Source organism: Lacerta agilis, chromosome 2 (genome assembly GCF_009819535.1).
Source record: "Lacerta agilis isolate rLacAgi1 chromosome 2, rLacAgi1.pri, whole genome shotgun sequence".
NCBI classification, from domain to species: Eukaryota; Metazoa; Chordata; class Lepidosauria; order Squamata; family Lacertidae; genus Lacerta; species Lacerta agilis.
This window is the reverse complement of record NC_046313.1, coordinates 29036503-29062334: the sequence shown is the minus strand read 5'-3', so window position 1 is coordinate 29062334 and position 25832 is coordinate 29036503. Positions and strand designations below refer to the sequence as shown.

Here is a 25832-nt window from a genome sequence, read left to right as displayed (position 1 = left end):
CTCGTCTCTAATATTTCTCCATAACATCACCAGTGTTATGTAAGAGAACACATTGCATGAAAGTAGGGGCTAATCCACACCATAGCTGTCAAGTTTTCCCTTTTCTTGCGAGGAATCCTATTCGGAATAAGGGAATTTCCCTTTAAAAAAAGGGAAAAGTTGACAGCTGTGATCCACACATGCAGAGAAATTATGTAGGACAGCTTTACAGGATGCACTAAAACTGAAGGAAAAGGTGGGATATGACTAGAGCATTCAAACATGTAATCCACCCACCCTCAATAGTCTGAAGCACTTGGTTTTTGATGGGATTTTACCTAAATGGGTGGGTTACATGTTTGAATAGGTTTGAATGGTGGGAAGAAGGTAAATACCATTTCACAGTGCATGCTTATGGAAGTGCTGCTGGGGCTGCTACCTTGGACGTCTTCATGGGGAATAGGTCTAGTAATGCCTGTTACATATGGTAACTGAGAGGGACTTCTGTCTTCAGAAGTAGCACACCTTTGAGTACTAGAATCTTACATATTTGAGTTTTGACTACTTGCTCTCCTTCATGGGTTACATAACCTTGAGTTTAATCAGAACTGTGGGAATATTTTGCACCAGGTAGGCATCGGAAGACATTTAGTTTCAAGCTCAATAACAGTAGTGTAATACTGACCCCAAGTGGTCACTGGTGGATACTTAATTTCTTATCATTTTAAAGCATTCAAAAGACAAACCAGCACTTTAAAAACATTGTATATCAAACAGTATCTTTGGTCACTTTGCCCCCATCTTTTGACTTTCCCAAACCAATTGCTATGGAATGAAGACAATGCAACATACCTGTATATGTATAATTCTCCCACACTACCCTACATACCAGACCTTAATTGAAAGACACAGTGCTAGTGATTTCAAATAGTGGTTCTTGGATAAAACAATTTATTGCAGTATTTTTATCTTGACAACAACCTTTCATAACATCCTCCAGCTGGTTAACTGTGAAATGTTTTTTTGGGGAATCCTTTAGATACTCATGCCTCAGGTCATTTAAGACTTTGACCAGCACTTTTCAGACACATTGGTAAATAAAGTACTTTACTTTTCTAATGTTTTATGTGTAACATGATAACACAGTTTTCTTCTTCCTACCACCTTAAAGAGTAGGAATCAAGTACTGTGCCTAACACTATGGTTATTCTGCATTTTATATATTAAAAAGTGTCCACTAAGACTTCCCAAAAATCTGGATCCACATGATATTTTCACTATGTCCATTCTAAAGAGAACTTAAAGTGATGTCATCTTGTATTAAATGAATGATGTTGAGCGCCATCCATCATAAGATGTGGCACCTCAAGAGACAAACACAATTTTGTGGACTACAAAAAGCAGACTGATGAATACATTCTTAACCTTGGCACCCAAAGAACTCCAGTTAGATATAAAAGAGCATAGTTAAGGTTTGTTTCTTCGTGTTACACCAAACACCATAATTAAGTCAGACTGATCCTTATCAGCTACAAAACATCCAGTGTAAAACATTTGCATTATGACTCCTATTAATGCCTTTGAGTATGAACACTATAAAACGAATACGATGTGAATTCATGAATTAACTTCTCCCAGATGAAAAGCCCCATATTAAAGACCACTCAGCCCAAATGTGAAACCCGTGTTTTTCAGCCACATCCTGGGGGAGGGTGCAAATCCTTAGCTCAAATCCCAAAGTGAAGCGGGGAAACGATAAGAAACCGCTTTACATCTCAAGAATAGCCTTCCTTGAACCTCCTTCATCGTGGTTTCATGACATTTCCGCAAGTTCTCCCACTGCTAGCCACCCCACCTCAAGAAACGACACTGCCATCCATGAGTAAATTGGAAAACGTCTCAGATCTTGAGAGTTGATAAAACCCCAGCATGTGCTTTGGCACCATCTTTTTATGGGGTTATGTGACGGTATTGCAATGATGCTTCGTGTTATTCCAGCCTCAGAAGCCTATAGAAAAGTTGGTGTGAGTAAGCCCAGTTATCTCTGACAAATACTCGGGCGCAGCCAACTGCTGCTGGATCCGCCCGTGAGCGGAGCCCTGGTTATGGGGAGGCAGCTGCCTCGGTTCTCACGGGTGGGGCCAAGTCCAAACCCTCCCGCAGGGCGACATCGCGCTGCCTGCCGAAAGCGGCCAATGAGCCGAGGGGAAGCCCCGCGCCCAGGTTCCAGCTCCCAGCGGTTGCCATGGAGACGTGGCCTCTCCCTCGCGCGCGCGGCCTCACAATCTGGTCCCCCTGACCCAGCTTTCCATCAGAAGAGGATGCTCCTCCGTCGCAAAGCTCCGCCCCCTGTTGCCAAGGAAGTGAGGTCACATAATATGGCGGCTGGGACTTAGCTGCGCTGAGGGAGGATCCGGGTCTCGGGGAATCTGCGTCCATCCTCCCCACCCGGGGTGCGCTGTCACCCCCGAATCCCTCCGGCGTCGAGAGGCGGGGCTAAGGGCCGCGATGGTCTCTGGCGTCGCCCTGCTCTGAGTCAGGGTCCCTCGCGACTGGGTCCGGGTCCTGCCGAGCCGCCTCGATGGAGTTGAGAGTCGGGAACCGGTACCGGCTTGGCCGGAAGATCGGGAGCGGCTCCTTCGGGGACATTTACCTCGGTGAGGGGGCGCTGCTCTGGCATAAACCGAGAGGGGGTTTGGGAAGGTGGCGGGGGGGAGGGCGCGACGAGGGCCGCAGGGAAGCCTTTGGAGAAGCGAGGTTGGGGGGTCGCTTTGCCTCTGGCGCTCTGGTGGGGCCTTCAGGTCGCGGCCCCCCACCCCAAGCGGACTCTGGTTTCCCGTGAGGTGACAGAGGAACGCCCAAGAAGCGCATCAAGCCCCGTAGCAGGAAGTAAAACCGTCGTGTCCCTTGCCTGCTCAACCACCGCATTTACAGCCAGGGTTTACTCGGAAGGAAGACCTGGTTATTGCAGGGAGACTTACTTCTGAACAAGCGTGTTTACAGTTAGAGCCTTGGCTCGACACTGGGGAAAATGAGGACTGGGAGAGCCCCAGTAGTGCCCAGTTACTTCCTTTGTGACCTTGGGCAAATCTCTCTCGTCTCCTTTCTCTTTTCTCTCCCCCCCTCCCCCTTTCTTCCCCACTTCTTTTATTTGGCTTCTAAGCTGGGGGGGGGGGGGAGAATTCCTGACTACATGTTTCTGGGCCGAAGGGTTCTGACAGTGAAGTATGAGGTTTGGAAATGCACCAGCTGTTGGTGAAGAAAAATTAATAATACTCAAATGGAGTTGTTTACTGTGAGGCTTCCAGGAAGTAGCCTGGTTTGAAAGAGATAATTGCCTAGGTTTAGGTTATTTTTTTTGCAGAGTAACTCTTTTCCTTTTGTTACTTGTCATGTCTGCTATAGCTTTTAGCTGAATTGTAACATGGGGAGAAATTACAGGTTTTGTGCTGCTTTCTAGAACTAAGGCACACCTGGTTATTTTCAGCTTAGTCCCCTAATTTTGATGGCAGTGTAACTGTGAACCTGAGCCAGAGGCCTGCTAACTTACATCTTTGGTAATAAATCTTTAATAGACCCTGAAGGATGATGTGGATTTTCTCTTGCATTTTGTATGTTGTAAGCTAGTCTAGGTGTCTCCTTTCAAATTCATAGGCTTTATGCAAAGGTAAGCCAGAAAAAATATCTGATAGATGAAACTGATGCTGGCAAATAGTTAATGGTTCAATCCTGCAAAGGCATATGCCTATGCATTGCAGTATGCATTGAGTGGCTGTAATGGGATTGCTGACTCTGCATGCTGCTATCTATACAAGGGTGTAAGTCAATCCAAGTCTGAGCTCCTGCATTTAAAAATACACTAATTTATGCATGTCAGGAGCAGTGAGACCAGTTGTGAAGCCTTGTTAATTCTTGTTAATTGAGAGGGTCCCCACCCTCTTGAAATCTGCTTCAGTGCATGGCTGTCCTTTCAAATATGGATGTGTTAATAACATTAAATAGCTTGTGTATTTCTTTGTTCTTCACAGTTGTGGGGCAGATGAGAACAACCAGCACTTTAGTTTTGAATCATTGTACTCTAAAACTGGATATCTGTTTTCAAAGATTGTGGGAATGCAGTTTTCTAGAATCTTAGTGTCACCATCTTTGGTGCTGGTTTTGGCCTACAGATAAAGCTACTTGAGAACAGTTTTTTTTAAATTAATTTTTTATTCAACAACAAAATCACAACACATCATATACATGACTCAATAAAACACAACATGACAATTTCACAACACAAAAACACACACACTTCTACATACAGCACATTAACCTAACATAGTACTTATTACACAATTTAACAAGACTAGAGAAAAGAAAAGTCATGGAAAGGGACCAAAAGAAAAGGGAGGATAAAAAGAGAATAGAGGGGAGGAAGGAGGGAGAAGGGAAGGGGAGGGGGGAAAGGAAGAAAAGAAATCTACATTGAAGTTACAACTTACAACATTAATATACAAATAAATAAGTTTGACTTCCGTTTGTACTCTTTGAGAACAGTTTTAAGGTATTTTTCTTACTCTACGCAGGGGTGGCCAACTCCCAAGAGACTGTGATCTACTCGCAGAGTTAAAAACTGGTAGTGATCTACCCCCTTTTGGGGGGTTCAGGTCAAAGTTGTTGAGTTTTTTTTTAGGAAGGGGGGGTTCGGGTCAAAGTTGTTGAGTTTTTCCAAGGAGGAGGTAAAATGTTGAGCCTTTTTTAAGGGGAGCCACAGTTTTTCAGCTTCTTTGGGGGGAGTCAGTGATCTACGGCAGACGTCCAGTGATCTAGCGGTAGATCACAATCTACCTGTTGGATCATTAGCTATCTGAGAGTTAAGAAGTACAGCAGTTATTTTGGAGCTATATATAAGGGTGTGGCCCCAGAAGAAGAAAGGTCATGCTGTGGCAGCTCCACCTATGGGAGCAGTAGTTAAAGTTGTTGTGCAGGTTAGGAAACTTTGTATTTAATCAGAAGAGTTGTTTTTAATAACAACTATGTTCTTAATAACATAGTCCATCTGGCTGTCAAATATCAGGCAGATGTTTCTAGTTTATGTGAGGAGGAGCTACCTATTTGATTATTTTCATTTTGAGAATTATGTACAAGAAAGGTTGCAGGCATCTGTAGCCTATATATAAAGATGGTGTGTCAAATAGGTATTAAGCACATACATATTTTGGCCATGTGTATGCAATTCGTTAGAATATCAGCATCCAGATAATGAGTCTTTAAATTGTCATACTTGTGAAACTACAGAGAATAGCGTAAGACAAAGCACCGAAGATAGTTAAATGTTTAACCAGGCATAGGCAAACTCGGCTCTCCAGATGTTTTGGGACTACAATTCCCATCATCCCTGACCACTGGTCCTGTTAGCTAGGGATGATGGGAGTTGTAGTCCCAAAACATCTGGAGGGCCAAGTTTGCCTGTGCCTGTGTTTAACCATTGTAATCCTTGAAAGAAAGAAGACAATCTGCCCAAATGTCTGATTCTGGGACTTTTACTTTCCCCTAACACAGTGAAGTCTTTGATGCCTATAAGTGAACTGGTTTCCACGTCGCAATAAAGCATATTTAATGTTTAACCACAGTTTATTGCAAATTAGTAGTGGGTGCCTGCTGATCAAAGCTTCCTGCTTTGTTCATCCCTTGCTGTTGGCCATACTGCTCTGGGAGCAATAAGGCACAAGCTTTGACCTGTATATTCAGACCAGATATTGTGGTTTGTTTCTCTCCAAACAAATTATAAGAGGTAGCCAAGGTTTATTCTTGCCTTACTACTCATGGTTTGTTTGGGGAAAACAAACTTTGAGCCCAGGTTTAGGCAGCACAACAGTCCAAGGCTTGTAGCTTGTTCTAGCTAGGAACATGAGAAAAATGAAGCAGGGACTCCTGAGCAGTGAACATGAGCACGTTGGTCAGTTGTGTTAAACCATAGTTAAGCATTGGTCTCTTATAAGAATATTTTCTATACTCCTATATGTATTTAAAAGATAGATACCCTGCCCTCTCACCTATGGTTTCCAAGGCAGCCTTTATAGGTACAATACAAAATAAGCTATACTGAAGAAACATTTGTGCTCACTTAGAGTGGCACTGTGGGTTAAACCACAGAGTCTAGGGCTTGCCGATCAGAAGGTCGGCGGATCGAATCCCTGCCACGGGGTGAGCTCCCGTTGCTCGGTCCCAGCTCCTGCCCACCTAGCAGTTCGAAAGCACATCAAAGTGCAAGTAGATAAATAGGGACCACTCCGGCGGGAAGGTAAACGGTGTTTCCGTGCGCTGCTCTGGTTCGCCAGAAGCGGCTTTGTCATGCTGGCTACATGACCCGGAAGCTGTCTGCAGACAAACGCTGGCTCCCTTGGCCTATAGAGCGAGATGAGCGCCGCAACCCCAGAGTTGGACACGACTGAACCTAATGGTCAGGGGCCCCTTTACCTTTACCTTTAGAGTATTGGTATGTTACAAAATCTTCTCAAAACAAGATCCATTGTTGCACCCATGGATATGATGGGACTTGCTCTTAGCTGTTCTGCTGTCACTCATGCCTTCCAATCTTCTCAGTTTGTGGAGAGGTCCCTAACCCTCCAGAACAGATTTTGGGTTGGGGTCACCCAGGGGACTTCAGAAAAGAGAGGAAGGGGGAATCGGTTGCACAAGGCAGGACTCAGCAGTTGGATATTGCCTAATAGCCTTGGTGAATAGTCATCTTGCTCTGTAACAACTTACCATATTGTATTGAAAAGTAGATCCTAGGAATCCTTGAGTTGAGTTCTTCTGGAACAGCTTTTTAATGTATGGAAGTATAGCTCGCACTATCAGTGTTACTCTGCTGCATCAGCAAGACCAACGCTGTTATTTCTTTGTATATGTTGTAGAGGTCAGTTGGCCTTTGTTACTTGGTTTGAGGCTGCAAGTAGGTATTCCAGATAATCCAGTGCAAAGTTCTGTCTCTAGATAGGAGATGTAGGGGTTTCTCAACTTCTGCTAGTCACAAAATAAATGTTAATGTATGATAGGAAGATCTTGAGGTTTTTGATTTTTCACTGGTGTGGATTCCTTTTACAACACTTTAATCTAGAAGTAGTTTTTGCCACTTCTTAGGAAGATCCCAACTCCTATTGTAGCAGAAGCTGTGAGTCCCATGGCAAATTAGTATTGTGCATTAATTTGAAAACATAGCTAACAGCTTCATTTGGTGAAATATACCTTGCATATACATGATACTTATCACCAGTCTTTCCCAGAATCTGACCTTTAGCCAGCTTCTGTTTTCTTAAGAATTGTGAAATGTTGCCCAGTCACTAGAAACTTTTGTTGGCAGAAAATGTGCTTACCTAAGAGAAGCTTCCTTGCTCAGGAATCTGTCCCTAACTGTGTGTGGTTGCAGCTGAGCCCCTTCTTAAGTGAATAAAGAACAAATTGCTTATGGCCTGTGGTTTTTCCTTAGTGGAGTTAATATTTTATGTACTGTTCTAAAGATAATATGCAGTAAAATGGCTTGACCCTTTTAAGCAGCATACTTCTTCCTAGCTCCCCCCTATATAAGAACAATATAGAAGGCTTAATATGGGACATGTTAAAGAAGACTCCCTGAGTGAGAGAGTGCATGCATGCACAATGTGTGTGCACACCATGTCACAGTCTTCATATACCTAAAACCAAGTTGTATATTGTAACACTACTGTTGCATTCATTTTGGTTAAAAAAGGTTAATCCCTTGTTACCTCGGATATTAACCTCCTCTCTCTCTTAGCCAAAATCATTATGTGTGGTAAAAGACAAGAGTAGTCTGTATGTGAAACACTGATGCTCCTTGCAAGAGCCTTCCAAATAAAATCATGTTTAGAAAGGGGAGGCAGTGTTTTAAACCAGAAGGCTCAGCTAAATCAAGATATGAACCTGGAGAAGTCATTGTGCTATGTGCAATCCGTTGCTTGTCATTGACATTTCCTGTGTCTTGTATGCATGTGGGCCTGACTGTTCAAGAGTGTGGAATGTCCTTATCAGTTTAAAGGCATGCTTTAGATTTGTATGTTCTCTCTCCTCTTGCATTTCATCTGTTCCCAGACTTAGATGAGACTGAAAGTAATACTATTTTTTCTTAATTGCAGCTCTAGCATGTTTATTTATTTAATAATAATAATAATAATAATAATAATAATAATAATAATAATAATAATAATAATAATAATTTATTTATGTCCCACCCTCCCCGGCCAAGAACGGGCTCAGGGCGGCTAACATCAGGTATAAAAACAATTGATTAAAATACAACTTAAAAAGAGGATTAAAATACAACTTAAAATGCAGCCTCATTTCAGTGGAAGCCCAGATCAAAAACTGTTTGGGGGAAGAAAACGTCAAATCTTCAGCAAGGCCAGCTATCCAGACTGGTCGTACGTGGGCCAGAAAAAAGCCAAGGAAGTCCCCAAATAGGGGTTCCATCACAGAAGGAAAAGGAAAGGGGGTGGGTGGGATCAGGTTGATTCCATGCCAAAGGCCAGGCGGAACGACTCTGTCTTACAGGCCCTGCGGAAAGAAATCAGATCCCACTTAATTGTGTAACACTTCGTTGTTAACAAAAACCTCAAAGTAGTGTACAAAGGGAATAAAACAATAAAATTATCAGTAAAAACAGCTGTATAAAACATTTGAAAGATAAAATCAACGATAAGCTAAAAACATACACCAGCATTTTTCATGTAAGAATGTGATAGTTTAGTGTGGCAGTGCCTACACTTTGGAATTGCCTGTTGAGATCAAGCAGGTGCCTTCACTGTACTCTTTTTGGCACCTGCTAAAAATGTTTTTGTTTAAACAACCCTACCCTGATGCTTAGAAAGTTGAGGTAATTTTAATCTGCTTTAACATTTTAACTTTTATATGTTTTAAAGTATGGTTGTGAATTTTCCTTGATTTTACTGTTTTATCTTTTGTAAACCGCTTTGAGGGTTTTTTTTACAATCAAGCGGTGTGTAAATTTTATGAAATAAATATATTCCCTTTGACTTGTGTATATTTAATAGGACATAATCTGCGGGTGCTCATGATACTATAATACATGCTGCATTACAAAAACCAACTTAGTAGATACTGGGAAATTGAGTAATAGGAAACCTATTGAAATCATTGTTTACAAATTAAGGAATTGCTGTTGCACACAACAGATGAATGTAGAATCTTAACCATCATTTTAGAGCCCTTATGTCCCATTGATTTTGATGAAGAGCTAATGTGTGAACAGGCTTGTGGACAGGACTTCGTCTTCTTGTCTTTCCCCCCCCTGCAGCCACCTGCTCGCACCCTAGGTTTTCTCTGGAGACTCACCCAAACCTCCAAAGCAGATTTTGAGGGTATGGCATGGGGACTGCAGGAGGGAGAAAAGAAAAGTCCAGTTGCACAAGAGGAAATCTGTTCTGCTTACTTGCAGACACCCTTGGATACAACCCGCTGTGCTTTCACTCCCTACTGAAATCACTAAGATTTAAATGGGCTTAAGTTTGCCTAGATTGTATCCTGTTTATGCGTGGGTTATGTTTCCGGGTGCCGCACACATCATTGAAATTGTGTATAATTGAAACCCATTGAAAAAGTCTGCAAACACACTATTCCGCCCCTGCCCTGCTGAAGTCTTTAACTTTAACTGAAGTCTTTATGACATTTCTGGGTCACTTCTGGGTGCAACACAATGCACATATACACGGTCACGCACATTTTGAACACGGGGAAACAGGGCTGCCTGTAATGTATAGGTGACACTACCAATGCAAGTTATATCAATTCAAAAGCATGAGGGGAATGCACACGGAGTGTTAGAAATTAGCTAGGCACCAGGCGCATTTTGCTCCTGGTGCGGGTACAATTGCAACCACGTGGAGATCTCTAGATAACAAGTTGGCGACTGACATCTCCACCTTTCTTAAGCAGAAAAGCTTATTTATTGCATTTATTTCCCACCTTTTTCTTCAAGGCTTGCATGGTGCACCCCCCCCTTCTTGGTTATTCCATACAACTACCTTGTGATGTCAACAACTGTTACACACATTGCCAGGGTGTATAAGCAATTGCTTTGGTTAGTTCATGTTTTGATAGTCTTGGATTTTGAAGTTGTGTTTTCTTCTCCCCTTTAGGGACTGACATTGCTGCTGGAGAAGAGGTTGCCATCAAATTGGAATGTGTGAAAACCAAACATCCTCAACTCCATATAGAAAGCAAAATTTACAAAATGATGCAGGGTGGAGGTAAAAATTATCTGTGCTGATAAATCATATGGGTACTAACGTTCTAGCTATAAACTATAGCACTGCATATGTGCACAAGTGATTTCATGGTTACTTTTCTGCCACGCATTAGGGAGCTACAGCAGTACAATCCCAAATGTGCTTTCTTAGAAATAAGTAGCACTGAGTTCATTGAGTGTTTAATCCTAAGTAAGTGTGGGTGGGACTTCAATGTTAGTCTTCATTCTCAATGTTCTGATAAGGTAGGCTCTTGTTTACACAGGGTTGTGAGGCTGACAAACAATTTAATCTCACTGTAAACATGTGGTACAGTGGCAATAAAGTATTTCTATTTCTAATTGCTTCACTAAGGGTTACCCTATGAGCCCATGGATTACCAACACTACCTCAACCTGTCTGCTCATTACTAAATGCAAATCAAGTTGTTTATCTGTAACATACTCTGAGTTGTAATGTTAAAAGAAAGGAACTCTTGAATTGTAAATCATGAACATGAGAGGTTTTCAATCACACAAATGTGAGATAGATAGATAGATAGATAGATAAATTGAAATTGAAATTACGTTCTGACAGTAGTGTCAATCCTGGTTTGACAATCTTAAAACTGGGCAAATCCTTTTACTTAAAGGCATGGCCTTGCATGTGATACTGTGTAGGCAAGATACCATTTCACTCTTGAACTTCGTGAGAAGCTTTCTTGTTTGGACCTATACTTTTTCTCAGTAATTGCAAACTGCTTTTTATAGTTTCAGAGGCACAAAAATTATTACATTTTGCTATAACCTTGAGTGGATCTGTTAACTGACAACAGTTAACTAACTACATGAGCATAGTTCTTGCACGTCTAGTAATTTGCTACTCATTTCGGATGAGTAGCATTTTCCATTGCAGAGTACCTGAGTGTGCCTTCCCCAAAGTTAGGCAAATATACTCAGGAGATGGGCTTCAGCAGATATTATTACAGTTCTGCATTGTGTTACTCCAGATGATGCATAAATAAATGTGCTCTTACTCATACAGTCTTGCAATGCTGGAGAGAGAAGCCAAATGCAGACCTGGCACAGTTCTGCTCTTTGCTGGTAACCACTGAGCCAGCTTCTTGTATGATTCAGATTATTTTAAAGTAAGGATGGGAAATCAATGTTTCTGGACTACTTCTACCATTATCCCCTGCCATTCACCTTGCTAGCCAGAGCTGACACCTGGAGGGTCACAGGTTACCCATCTCTTATTTAAAGTGTTCTTTATTCTGATCTTCTAGCTTTAATTACCTAGAATTATGACACAGTGATGCCAGTCACAGTGGGGAATGCAGGTAGTGGTGAAAGGATTGAACAACTCTCAGAACTTATTTGGGGGGAATCTTCTGAAGCTGTAACCAAGGGAAGCTCATAATTTCTTAGCCCAGATTAAACAGCACAGGTTTAAAAAAGTCATATACAAATATGCCATAAAATATTTGTTGAATTCTGAGTATTCATAGCTACTGTAGACTACTTTGACGCCTGATAGTTAGGATTCATAGCACAACAATGGTCTTTTCCTCCCTTTTGGCTTCTTAATAGGGTGTACTTGTACCTAGATAGAAGGAGAAGATCACATCCCATTGGAAGCACATCTATACAAGGTGTTCCAGGACCATCCTACAGTTCCAGTCTCTTCCCCCCACCAAAATGCACACATTTTTTCAGGAAGAAAAATGTGCTGTGATTTAGATAATAATCTGTGGGTGCGTCATACATATTTTGTGCAGATACCTTCTGTTTTCACAAAATACTATAGTAATTTTTTCCTTTTTTTCTAGTGGGCATTCCCACAATCAAATGGTGCGGTGCTGAAGGTGACTACAATGTAATGGTGATGGAGTTGTTGGGACCAAGCCTTGAAGATCTCTTTAACTTCTGTTCAAGAAAATTCAGCCTCAAGACAGTCCTTTTACTTGCTGACCAAATGGTATTAAAATCTTTGCATGTCTTTATTATTGGGTAGGAGGGCTTCCTTAAATCCTCTCTGCATTCTTTAAATAATTTGTCTTATATGGAACAAAATCTGGGACTCCTTTCGTTCAGAGGGCAGGTAGAAAGCCTACCACTTTAGCTATTCTCTTCATATACCAGAAAATAAAATGTGTCCAGTACAAATAATGTTTTTAAAGTTATTTTTGCCAGTGTGAATCAGACCAATTTAGCTGCAGTGAGAAACATGCTTGTGCTTCTTTAAAATACCGTGTTTTCCGGTGTATAAGACGACTGGGCGTATAAGACTCCCCCTAACTTTTCCAGTTAAAATATAGAGTTTGAGATATACTCGGCCGCAGATTCTCCACCCAACGTATAAGACGACCCCTGACTTTTGAGAAGATTTTCATGGATTAAAAAGTAGTCTTATACACCAGTACATACTTTATACAAAATGCATTATTCTCAGGGTTGCAAAGAGAGGCTGTGTAGTTAGTGGCTGTTGGGCTGGATTCTAAAGCATTCACCTGTTTCTAGTGTGTTAGGCTACATTCCTTATCTATCTCTTGACATGAGGGTTTGCAATTATTTTAAAAGCTAATCTTTCCCTCAAGGGGTAACAACAGTCAACATATCAAGTTTTACAGATTCTTCAACTTTATGTTAGGATCAAGTTACAGAATCTGAGCCTATATGTATTTAAAACTTTGCTGCCACAAAAAAATTGGCCAGTTTATGCATAATAAATAAATCCAACTTGTGAATTGTTCTTCCAAAATAAGTGTGAAGACATTCTTGGTTTGTACTTCTGCACAGACATAGAAGACAATAAGAACTAAATATATCCATGAATAATAACTTCACTAATGGCTATTAAGAGGTCTGTACAGGTGAAACTCGAAAAATTAGAATTATTGTGGAAAGGTTCATTTCTTTCAGTAATTCAACTTAAAATGTGAAACTAATATATTAGATTGACTCATGACATGCAAAGTGAGATATGTCAAGCCTTTATTTGTTACAATTGTGATGATTATGGTGTACCTGGTGAGAACCCCAAATTAACAATTTCAACTTTGGGGTTTTCATCAGCTGTACGCCATAATAATCACAATTATAACAAATAAAGGCTTGACATATCTCGCTTTGCATGTCATGAGTCTATCTCATATATTAAACTCCAGTAGCTAATGAAAACAATTGCTTACATAAATGGACTTTTCCACGATATTCTAATTTTTCATGTTTCACCTGTATGTGTATCCATTTTTAAACCCTTAGGTTCAGAAAGGTTGGAGTAAAACAGCAGGACCATAAATATTCCAGTTATGTGTACTGCTACCATTTGAAGCATCTGGAAACCATGTTTTATGCAAGCAAGTGGCACTGAAATGATATAGCAATGGTGCTAGATGACGCCAGGACCAGTAGTTGGACAGTTTGGGCACTGACTGGGGCTCCCAGGGGCTTGGAAGAGAGCCCCTCCCTGGACTAGCCACCGTACCACTCACCATCTTCCCTGCTGGAACCACCAATATTTTTCAGCAGTACACAGTGTTTCTGCTTTTAAATAGGGGCCAAGCTTACCTTTCACCCTCAGTGGCCACCTGCCATTTTGAAGTTACTCAGAGTATATTGCCTTGCCTTACTGATTTTGTAGGTCTGTAGGTAGGATTGGGCCATGACCTGATTGGAAGTGGATATAGTGAGGGCTCATTGTTGGCACTATGCCAAGGGCTCTCTGGCTTCAGTCTTGGAGGCAACTATTGGTCTAATGTAGTAGTACTGCTGTTACAGCAAAATCTTTAGAGCCAAAACTCAATCTTACCTAGTTGAAGATCCTTGGAAGTTTTTAAGCAGATGTTGGATGGCCATCTTTGTCATGTAAGCTCTAGTTGAGATTTCTGCATTGCAGGGTGTTGGACTAGATGTCCCTCAGGATCCCTACACAGCTCTTTTTGGGGGGGATGTCACCCTGTCAGTGCCCAAAGTGAGATCCAGTTAAGACATTAATTCTTCTGGCTTCATCAAAAGACCCAGGAGGAAAGCCACTTAGGCTGCAATCTTATACACACGTACCTGGCAGTAAATCCTATTGATCTTAATTAGACTTACTTCCTAGTTGTCATATGCACAGTTAGAAACAAGTTAAAGTGGCTTGTGGTATTTTAAAAGGAGTTAAGTAGAATAAATAATGCAGGCATAATAAAGCAAGCAAATAGCTTTTAAGCTTAAATGTTATCAAAGTAGGATTTTAATATTAAAGCCCAATATAAAGGAACAGCTGGTTGTTTTTGAAAGGTTTTATATATTGTAATTCTGAAATTATGTCTTTCTGCAATTAGATTAGCCGAATAGAATACATTCATTCAAAGAACTTCATCCACCGAGATGTAAAGCCCGACAATTTCCTGATGGGATTAGGCAAGAAGGGCAATCTTGTCTACATCATAGATTTTGGGCTGGCCAAGAAATATCGGGATGCTCGAACGCACCAGCACATTCCATATCGTGAAAATAAAAATTTAACAGGGACTGCCCGCTATGCCTCTATCAACACTCATCTTGGAATTGGTGAGCTGGTAGCAGATTATTTTGGTTATTGTTATAGGAATGTTCATACAATAAGACACCTGAATAAAATAAATTGTTCTGGGTACCGTTGAAAAGAGGGGGCTTTGATCTGGAAGTAAGCCCTGTTGGATCCAGTAGGACTTATTTCTGAATTGATGTTGTTGGGATTGCGGTGTAAGTGCATCAGTGAAACAAATCAAATGGTCATGCTCTCTAATGCATGTGACAGCCTCAAACAAGATGTTGGGTGTGTTTCATCCAATAAACTTCCATTGGAATAGCTTGGTAGATTTTCCTTGGGGTCAGACTACCATATATGGGATCGAGAAGAAATTTCCCTTCAGGTCAAGCTTGTAAAAGTTATCTCAGGATTTGTTTTGTTTCTGTTTGCCTCCACTTGCATGCAGACATAAAACTTGCCTTGCTAGAAGCTGTTTCCAATGGCACAACAACAAAGAAATTTACCACAAAGAAGATTATAGTCCTGAGAGATATGGGTTGGAGAACACTGTGTCTTTCACTGCAGCCTGTGTCAAGAAATTGTGGCTAAGCTCGCAACTTGGCTCAGTTGTGTGAATCATCGTTAGCAGCTTTCTGCAATATGTCTGTTCTTGGCACTATGGCTTGGATTGCCTTGGTTGATTGCAGCGGTCCACAGATTTCTTTGCACTTCTTCCCAGAGTTCTCCATGAATTTCAGGGGATGCTGGGTAGAGGTCTCCTCACACTAGCATGGAGCAAGGAGCCAGAAACAACTAAATAATGGTTGCCTTTACGCTAGTTGTAAAACCCTGGTTGATCAGCAAGTGTTGTGGGTGAATGATTCTGTATTTCTGACGTGATATGGACCTATATGGCCATTTGAACAGTTTCCAGTATGGGATTCTTTAGGAATAATTGTTGGATAATTGCAAGAGTTTTTCATACTGATTTTATTGGCATGCTTGAAATTAACTATTTAACAATGTTTTTCTTGCAGGTAAGATCTTTTCGTTGTGTAATTTTTTTGCTTTAAACCTATTTGAACCATTTCACCAGATGATAGAACCTAATGGCTCCACTCTTCTACTCCTTGTAGAACAATCTCGCAGAGATGACTTGGAGTCCTTGGGCTATGTACTCATGTATTTTAACCTGGGCTCCCTCCCCTGGCAGGGATTGAAGGCAGCTACAAAAAGACAGAAATATGAACGCATCAGTGAAAAGAAAATGTCCACACCCATTGAGGTTTTGTGTAAAGGATACCCTTGTAAGTTTATTCTCTGAAATAGATTTCTTCAGTATTGATTTCAATGCTAACTCTTCAGTGGAACTTACATTAACTTGATGTTACATCTTCTGTTACCTCTCTATCTTAGAAATTATTCTAGCTCTTATTTGTATATACTAACTCTTCCTTGTTACTTGGTTAAAATTTCATTTAATGGTTAAATGAAGCAATGTTGTTTGGCTGCTTTGTAAACAACTTCAACCCCCCCCCTTTTTAGTGGTCCCCTCTTTCCAAGGAGCCACATATGTATGGATTTTTCTCTGTCTACAATGTTTAGTATTCAATGAGCAGCTTACCATGATGAACAAACAAGTTACATGTTCAGTCAGCACATGTGCACTCACCTTTTTTAGTCATTGCTAAAAAATGAGGGGCTGCATTTTATTTCTTTAAAAAGAAAAATATATCTATGTTTGTTTGTTTGTTTTATTACATTTATGAATTACAGTTATATTGCACTTTTACTCCATGGAACTCAGGTGGCATACATGATTGTGTCCTTTTTATCCTCACAGCAACCATGTGAGACAGCTTTGACTGAGAGACAGTGACTGGCCCAAAGTCACACAGCTTCATGGCTTGAGTAGGGATTTTAACTCTGATCTGCCAGATCCTAGTTCAGCAACCTGCTAACCTTTGTACCATACTTAAATCTTTCTATTGTTTATACCACTGTGGACTAGAATATGGCTCTCTCTACACTCCTCTGCAGGTTGCCTCTGCCATTGTAGCCTAGTAATTTCCCAGATGGTGATACAGTGAAAGTCATGAAGGATTGTGCTGCATGTGAAAAGAAAGCGTATCACTTCCTGCTTACATATGGCGAAAACAGTTCACTGTTCTGTCACCTTGGTTACTATGAGAAGCATTGAGCCAATACTTTGGAAAGCAGATGAGCTGATGAATCTGTGCTGGATATTGTTGTTTGCACTGACTTTATCAGGGTTTCTCATTTCTTTTCAGCTGAATTTGCTACATACCTGAATTTTTGCCGCTCGTTGCGTTTTGATGACAAACCGGATTATTCATATCTAAGGCAATTATTCAGAAACCTCTTCCACAGACAAGGCTTCTCCTATGACTATGTATTTGACTGGAACATGCTGAAATTTGTAAGTAGTCAGTACTTTCTAACTTATTTTTTTTTAATTGTGAAAAACTGACAGTGAGAGCTTGATATCTGTCATTGAGTGCTGGAAGTGAAATAATGTATTTCACAGTGCTTGTTCATGTTTGTAGCAAATGGCAGTTTGGTGTGAACTGTTACAAGCAATGAAACTGAAACCAGTTTTAGCTTTATAACAGGACTAGTTTTTAAAGTATCAAATTAAACTGCAAATATGTGAGCACTCACCTGAGAGTAAGCCACATTGAACACAGTGCAATTTGCTTTGTAGTAAACATGCTTGGGATTCCTCTGTAAATCATTGAAGACTGGGGATCTATGTATTTGAGTGGCAGCTTGCAAGGTACCCAATTGTAAATAATCAAAGCTGATGATCTGATGTTGTCTCATTCCTTGCCTAGCTGTAAGAGGTTGTGCACATTTACCATAATCACTCTGGGGGACCAAATGGGTTCTCTGGATGTTGTCTTCAGCTATTTTATAATTTGTAATGACCAGAAGGTGTGGAAGCTCTAAGATGACTGTAGAATGACATTAAAATTTATGATATAACTGCATTACTTTGGTGTTCAGGTTGTGGTCACCTACCTTGTAGCAAAAACTTGGAAGCTTTGAAGGGCTTTGTAATTGGCAATGGTTCTTCCAAAGATAGAAGTTACATACCCAAAGAGAGACATAAATTTGTTCTGCATTTGCAGGCTTTCAGTTATTTGTAAGTATTTTGATTAGATTTTTGATTAGTGAGAGATCCTACTTTAAAACAGAAAAAGCCTGGCATTCTGTATTTACAGCAAGACAGACGAGAAAGCAGAAATATTGTATGCTTGTGACAGTGGCTCTAGCTGGATTTCCAAAGTGTTTCTTGTTTGTTCCAAAAGCAAAAACCTTGCTACCTTTTCTAGTTTTTATTAACAAAACACTATTTGGATGTTGGGTCTGTATATCTATGTGTATGTGCATGCATTGTTAGAGAAATCAATAAGTTTGGTTGGGGATTTAGGATTAAAACATGATAGACTCTGACCTGGTTGAGAAGCAGGGTACAGAAAAAATGGTAAAGCTCACCGCTAAGCTACTAGAACAAGCATTTGCAATGTTTTGCTTTCACATGTAACCACAAGCTGCCTAGAACAGGAAAGTATTGCTACACAGGGTAAGCAGTTTATTTTAGAAAAATTTGAAACATGTTGAAACTTTTGCTTGTACCTTCCATTTAATTTTAAGGAAGTGAACCCTGTACTTCACATGACTGCATAAAAATCTTTTGAAGTCTACATGTCGGCAGAGGACTCTCTGACTCTCATGGGGTCAGAGACCACTCTCTCGGGTACTTGAATAAAGAGCTAAGGTGAATCTCTGCATGGTTTCTGATTTACACACACATATATGATCATTATGGTGCTGGAGGAGACTCTTGAGAGTCCCATGGACTGCAAGAAGATCAAACCTATCCATTCTCAAGGAAATCGGCCCTGAGTGCTCACTAGAAGGACAGATCCTGAAGTTGAGGCTCCAGTACTTTGGCCACCTCATGAGAAGAGAAGACTCCCTGGAAAAGACCCTGATGTTGGGAAAGATTGAGGGCACAAGGAGAAGGGGACGACAGAGGATGAGATGGTTGGACAGTATTCTCGAAGCTACTAACATGAGTTTGGCCAAACTGCGGGAGGCAGTGAAGGATAGGCGTGCCTGGCGTGCTCTGGTCCATGGGGTCACGAAGAGTCGGACACGACTGAACGACTGAACAACAACAACAACAACATATGATTAAAATAAAAATTAACTAAGTTTCTTAAATATAAAGAACTCACTGTGTATGAGATGTTGCACAATAATTGGCATATGCATTTCATACTCCTGAGATTCAATATCCCATTCTTTGTGACTTGCATCCATCTTTCCTCCTTCCCTAATAGACTCTGTCTGTTGAATATTTGTATCTCAGTGTTAGTCATTCTTTCTTCTGCAAATGTGATACAAGTAGGTGTCACAGCATTCTATTCTGTCTGGAGCATGTTTACATTACAGACCAAAAGGGAGAAAACCTGTATTTGGATCAGTTTAGTACATTTTAGGTTTTCCAAGGCATTTTGATCCTTGAAAATCCACTCTGAGGCAGAAGCCCTCCTGTTGTCTTGCTAGAAGGCCATGTGGTGTGACTTGTACACAAGTTCTTGGAACCAAAGCTGGCCTATATCGATCTGTTACACTCATGTGCAGTCACATTTCTTCACGATAATGAAGAAGTATTTTGTACATCATTCACACCATAGATCATAGGGGTATCTTTTCAGTGAGATAGTTCATCATTAGCTAATTACTTTATTCTGTTAAGAATTCCCTATTCTGCCTGCCTTTTTGCAGTTTCCAAAAGTGTGCCTAACCCCCTCTCAAAGCCCTGGGCAAAGAGCTGTGTCTTCACTTGTCAACCCAGCAGATAATATTGGTGCAATGTGTGTGTTAGCAGGGAGGAAGTCTTCCCATAGGTGAGGAGCCACCACCAAGAAGGCCTTATGCACCATAACCCCCTATCCTTCACTTGGTGATGGAAACGCAAATGCGACCTCCCCTACAGATGTTAATGACCTAGTAGGCTGATAGAGAAGGAAGTGTTCCTTCAGGTATTTGGCCTCCAGGTTCCTTGGGGCTTTAGATGTGGCAGCAAAGCACCCTAAACTGGCCTTCAGAATAATTTGTTCGCCGCTTAGGACCAGTGTAATGAAGTCTCCCATAATCCATTTTGTTTCTGAACTATTGATTTCCAGTCCAATTTCATACTTTCTGCTTCAGCTGTTGCATTTCCCTCTCTAATTCTATCATTAGTAAATATTATGAAGACATCAGCAAAAGGCAAAACGTGTTAGGTGATAACAGTGATTTCAGAACTACAACACATGGGTTTCAGGGAAGTTGTCACTTTGCTTCACACCTTTTGCAAATAAGAATGCAAGATGGATAGTGATCTCTGTAGTACGGTTTTTGTTTGTTTGATCAAGCAAATTGTTAAGCATTTGGTCTATATGGAGATTGTGCAGTACATTGAGTATAGCATTGGATTCAGTGGAGCTAAAATACTTTCTTCCAACTGACAAAGCCAAGAATATAAGAAGTGTAATTTTCTCACAGTAACCAACTTTAAGCACAACAGCACTCTCCCCAGCACCTGATATTCAGATGCATACACTTCCAATACTGGAGGTATCTGCCAAGTAAACAAGCACCTGATATTTCTCCTCTCTACTTTGGGTACCAGGCTGAATATTTGTGACTGATTTCCAAGAATCATCAACATAAATCCCCTTATTCTTTGCTGCTGTATAAGAAGAAAGACGTCAGGATGTCTGATGCTACCACTGTTCTTTTATTTTTAGTGTAGTCACAGAAGTGTTGTGCAACAGCTTTGAACAAATGCATTTTCCAACTTTGAGCTATTTTGGCCAAATACTATAGGTACCTTGTATCTTGTTAGCAATTGCAAGTTCCACATCCTCTGTCATCATGGATTTGTTCCATGTCTGCTCTTAATAGGTAATATTTTATGAAATTGTGGTAAATAAGTACAGTATTTTTATATATAAATAACTAAATCCTGTTAAAAATTTAAAAAATATTGTGATCACCATTCATTTCCCTTTTTAAAAATAGGAACGAGGCTGAGAGAATTAACCTGCTACCTTCTGAATCTGTGTCTGATTTGGACACAGGGTCTGCTTTTCCCTGCTGACTGTCTTTCAGTGGTCCAGATAAGCTCAGCAGCGTAGCATTGACACTGCAACTACTCTCAACACTGAATACAGGTTTTTAACTAATTGATTCCAAATGTTGGTATAATGCCAAATTACATGTTCTTGCAGGGTGCAAGCCGTGCAGTCGAAGATGCTGAGCGTGAACGAAGAGAGAGAGAAGAAAGACTGAGACACACACGAAATCCTGCAGTTCGTGGCTTACCTTCCACTGCCTCTGGCAGGCTGAGGGGGACACAAGATGTAGCTCCACCAACCCCTCTTACCCCAACTTCACATACAGGTAAGCCAAAGAATGCCTTGATGTGGGCTGCTTTCTAGTTAATCATTTCTTCCTCTTGCCTCACAGCTTACTACATTCAACACCTCAAGGCTTTTAGGGGGTCGGGGGTGGGGTAGGAAACTTTTCTTCTGCTAGCCCGTTTTGGCATGCTTATCTTTGAATCCAACCCTCAACATTTAAGAACATTATTTTATAACATTAATTTCTTCACTTACAAGCCTCTCCCTAGTTAGGCATGCAAAGGGGACTGAGTGCCTTATGGGTTTAATAGTTCTGACATTATGAAGGTGCTTATAAAGTGATGCCTCTGTTGGCTTCCTTTTATTGCAATAGTTTATTTTGTCTAGTAATACAGAAACAAAATTAAGTTTTACCTTTTTTTGGTCAGCAAACACATCTCCTCGGCCAGTGTCTGGAATGGAGAGAGAACGGAAAGTGAGTATGCGATTGCATCGTGGGGCCCCTGTCAATATCTCTTCGTCTGATTTAACAGGCCGACAAGATACCTCACGCATGTCAACCTCACAGGTACAAAACAGTTCTGATTTTTCTTATGGGGGAAAATACTAGAAGCTCAGTAATGTCCTTTGACCAGATCAGAGTAAAAATACGGTAATCTTTGAGTAGGATAGATCGTCTCACAATTATGTTTAGACATGCCATTCTCTTAGTTGATCTGAATTAGCTGAAGAACTGCTACTTGTGAAGTCCTCAGCTTTCTGACCTTGAGGTTTAAGTGTGAAGGAGGGTGTTATATAGGTTATTAAAATTGAGGGCTGGGTACCTCCCTTGTTTAATGCCTTTTTGGATATTTGTGTATTTGCAGGATACAGACTTTTAACAGCCATGGAAATATCAGTGACTTTTACTATACTATGTGAATCATCAACTGACTTAAATGTCATGTTTTCTTCTAACCACTGCAGATCTCAGAAGCCTTGTGCAAATGAATCAAAGCTATTACTTGTTACATTTCATGCCGAAGAAGGATCAATAAGTGCTCTCCTTTTATCCTTAGTACAGACTCAATTTGTCCAATATTACACATGGGCAATGTAAATTGTAGCCTTAGTCTCCAGCCATTTGTTCTGTAGTGTCTAGTTGCAAAGTTGCACCCATTTGGCAATTTTGACATGGCTTGAGCTGTATTTTCAAATAAATTGCCATTTATGGAAAATAGCTACCAGCTTCTGTCTGGTATAAGTGACCATCCGTAATCATATCCTGTATAAGAGGAGTGTGCTTAAAGCTACTGTAGCACTGAAATTATTATGCCTGTGAAATAAGAGGTTGAAAGAGGAATGATCAGTCTTGCATTTTTTGTATTACTTTGTTAGGTGATGGTACTATTCATACTACTTTGATTTTCTTTTCTTGTAGAATTTACTAAGGCTTGAAGTAAAAAATGATTTCCAAATTAGCCCTGGGCATGCATCCTTGTTGAAAGTATGGAGCTAAACTAGACTAGTTGTTGTGAATGAGTCTGTACCTGACTGCAGTAAGCAACCTTCTTGACCATGGGACAGCTAATTGCAGATTGTAACATTTTGCATACAGCATGCATTACTGGTTTATTTTGATAACCTGTGGCATATGTTCAGAATATTTCAGTTGAATTACAGCACAGCTCACATAACAGGCTGTAAGTGTAAATTAATGTTGTATAAAAGGAAGACTATTTTTGGAAGATAAATGCGTATCCTGCATGGTTGTGCAGTGGGATGACAATTGACTCCATTTTGTTGGTCATTTTTTGTTTCCAAACAGAAGGAAAATGTTTGTCTGGTGCCTGAAGAGCGGATATTCACTAACATTAGTAGCTTGAAACATTCCAGTTTCTTACTCCATTGTAGATTCCCCCACAATATGCGTGACACACAACCAAACAAGGCTTGGATTTCATGCGAGTCCTACAATACTTTACAAAATGAAGCTTTTTCTCATGAAAGCCACAGCAGGGGACTCTAGGCTTTCTCATTCCAAAATAGTAGCTAAAAAACCAGTTGTGAATTTCTGAACAATGTTATTATTCAGGTTTGATTCTAAGAGAAGGGTGTATGTGTGAGAAGCAGAGAACACACTAAAAATTTTGGGAAGGCCAGATCAGGAGAAGAGCCATTTGAAGGCATTAGCAAATTGATCTTTGACTTTGTGTCAGTTGAAGAAATGCTAAAGGAGCAAAACGTTCTACAGCTGAACAGGACATAAATGTGGATGTTGCAGTTGGTGTTTAGAGCACCAAGCATCAAAACTCAAAACAGTCACAAATGTTAGACAAAGGCAGCAGATGACACAGGAGCTTTTAGTAGCTTTAAAAATAGAAAACTCTCAAACCAGTGGTGCATGATTGTTGGAAAAATAATTGAGGGTTAAAAGTTTTTTCGTTAAAAGTATAAAGGAGGAAATGTGTTGATTATGGTTAGTTTGGATTAACTGTTGCAGTAAGAAAAAAGTGAAACTGTTTTACATCATGGTTATAGTGAGTTCCATTGACCACATTGGGACTTGGTTTTTGAGTAAACATGCATGTTCTTTGTTTTCTTCGCAAAAGAAAATAAAACTTCGGGGTTTTTTTGCTGTTGTTATATGAAAACCATTATAAACTTTTGTCTATGACCAGTAGTTACTGCTAAAGGTGTGTAGTTTGACTCTAGCTCAGAAACATCACAGTTCCTCAAATGCTAAATGGCATCTGATACAAAGAGCAAAAGCCTTTTGGGAAGACGGTCTTTAATGTAGAATAATAAGGAATTTCAAGTTTCAACTCCATAGGAGCACAAATTTTGTCCCCCATCACTAGTGTTCGCAGTAAAGTGATTAAGGTTTATTATACTATGTACTGAGGTTTCAAAATGAAAGATCCAGTCCTTAAACATCACAAGTAAGATTTTTCTGGAGGCCCAGAGTCTGTACCTAATAGGCATTCTTTATCATACTGATTATAAATACATTCTTAATGCCATACTTTTGCTTGATTTGAATGCTACCTCCAGTCTTAGGCAGATCAGATGGTAGCTTTTTGAATGAGTCTCTGAATCTCTTGTTCCTATTGTTAATATCCAACAAATGTCTACTCCAAGAAATGAATAAGAGGTCTATAAAGCATATTTCCCCCTTCATTCAATAAACACTGGCCAGATTCACAGTGGATAAGATCTCCTTGATCCGAGCTCTTAAGATCCTGACATTGCATGCTGGGATGGAGCTGGGGAAGATGTTTCTCTCTAGGATTTAAATGAGTGTGTCCTGTGGGTATATTGCAGACTTGATAATTTTGAAGAAGAAAAAATAAACCTTTTGGAGTTTTGAGACTATCTCTTTTATCTTCCATCTGTAAAGCCAAGCTCCAGCAGACCTCGAAGGAAGAGGAAGAAAGTGCGTATTTTAACAACTTAAATGACCCGGAATAAAGCACTTTTAGACTGAGGTGTAGTTGCTTGCTTTCCTTTACATCAGGGCCATTGAAAAGCAGAATGAATTGCATCTAATATCTGCAAATATTGTTGTTTTTGATCATTAAACTTAGAAGGCAGTAAACATCCATTAAGTCTTGTCTAGATCAGTGTGTCTCTTTCCTAGCTCTCTGTCTGTGATGATGGTTTTGCATTGCACATTTAATTGGTCATTTTCATCTGAAATGACTACCTTATTTAAAAAAAATGGTGTGGAACTGTGAAGTTTGCCTTGGCTGTGCTGAGTGGGTAAAAAGTAGTTTGAAATATTTCTGTACTGCTCCAGCAGAGATCCTAGGACCAATTACAAAAACTGTGTCAATAGACCGACCCTCTACCCCCTGCAAATCATTCATGAGTTTGTAATACGGTAGTTCTACCAGCTCATGAATTTAGTGCAGTTTGTAGTGAGTATTTACATCTTTTTTGTTTAAAGTAAAATAGGTTATTTAAAAGCTTAACAGCTGGTTCAGAAACATACTTTAAACATATTTGAAGTATTTCAGGATGAAACAACTGCTCATTCTGTTCTCAGGACCTCGTTCCAAAAACACCTGACAGGTTATGAGCCAAACGAGACTAAAACTCAGTTGGTTCATCTTGTAAATATAAATATCTTGGAAACCTGCCTCATTAAAGCTTGAGAATACCAAAAGTGAAAATCCAAGTAGATAAATTCCAAACTGATTAAGGTAAATTCCCTTCTACTAGCTGTAGCCCTCTCCAGCTCCTTTGCTGCCATTGCCCTTCCTTGTACTTGACTGGACAACGGGGTGCTACCTCTCCATATATGTAAGAAGTACTGTAGTTGTGGGGTAAACAGTGGAATTCAAACCAAAAAGGATCCACTCCCAATTTCTGTAGTAGGTCATGTTAACTTCCACTGACTATAAAAACTTCAGAAGATGATTAGTCTGATGGCACTGATGTTCCTTGGTATATTATCCCTATCTGCTACAAAATGAAGTATTGCTCACATGTACCTCATTCTTACTAGCAAAGGGCAAGTATTTCATAAGAAATTGTTTGTAGTGTGCAACTATTTTTTCCAAAAACTGAGCGAGGTGCTTCACAAAATGGTGATCATAATGCAGTGGAGCATTACACTGCGTACTTGATGCAATTACAAATGACCCTCTTTGCTAAGTCACAAATGTATGAAATTTCTATGCTATTCAGA

General features: G+C 40.2%; 1 protein-coding gene across 7 annotated transcripts in view; it reads left to right on the top strand.

The window, feature by feature from the left end:
• The first annotated feature begins 2334 nt into the window (after window positions 1-2334).
• Window positions 2335-25832, top strand: part of CSNK1D (casein kinase 1 delta) — a 38846-nt gene continuing 15348 nt past the window's right edge. For 2 of the 7 annotated variants that reach the window (XM_033139133.1, XM_033139136.1), the window contains exons 1-8: window positions 2337-2636; window positions 10137-10247; window positions 12052-12200; window positions 14551-14779; window positions 15857-16027; window positions 17012-17160; window positions 21029-21200; window positions 21589-21728. In XM_033139133.1, the coding sequence (XP_032995024.1) occupies window positions 2561-2636; window positions 10137-10247; window positions 12052-12200; window positions 14551-14779; window positions 15857-16027; window positions 17012-17160; window positions 21029-21200; window positions 21589-21728 (1197 nt within the window). In that variant the 5' untranslated portion in view covers window positions 2337-2560. Of the gene's footprint in view, window positions 2637-10136; window positions 10248-12051; window positions 12201-14550; window positions 14780-15856; window positions 16028-17011; window positions 17161-21028; window positions 21201-21588; window positions 21729-22026; window positions 22934-24539; window positions 24758-25832 lie in introns of those variants that run through there. The other 5 variants (XM_033139132.1, XM_033139137.1, XM_033139138.1 and 2 more) reach the window with 5 other exon arrangements.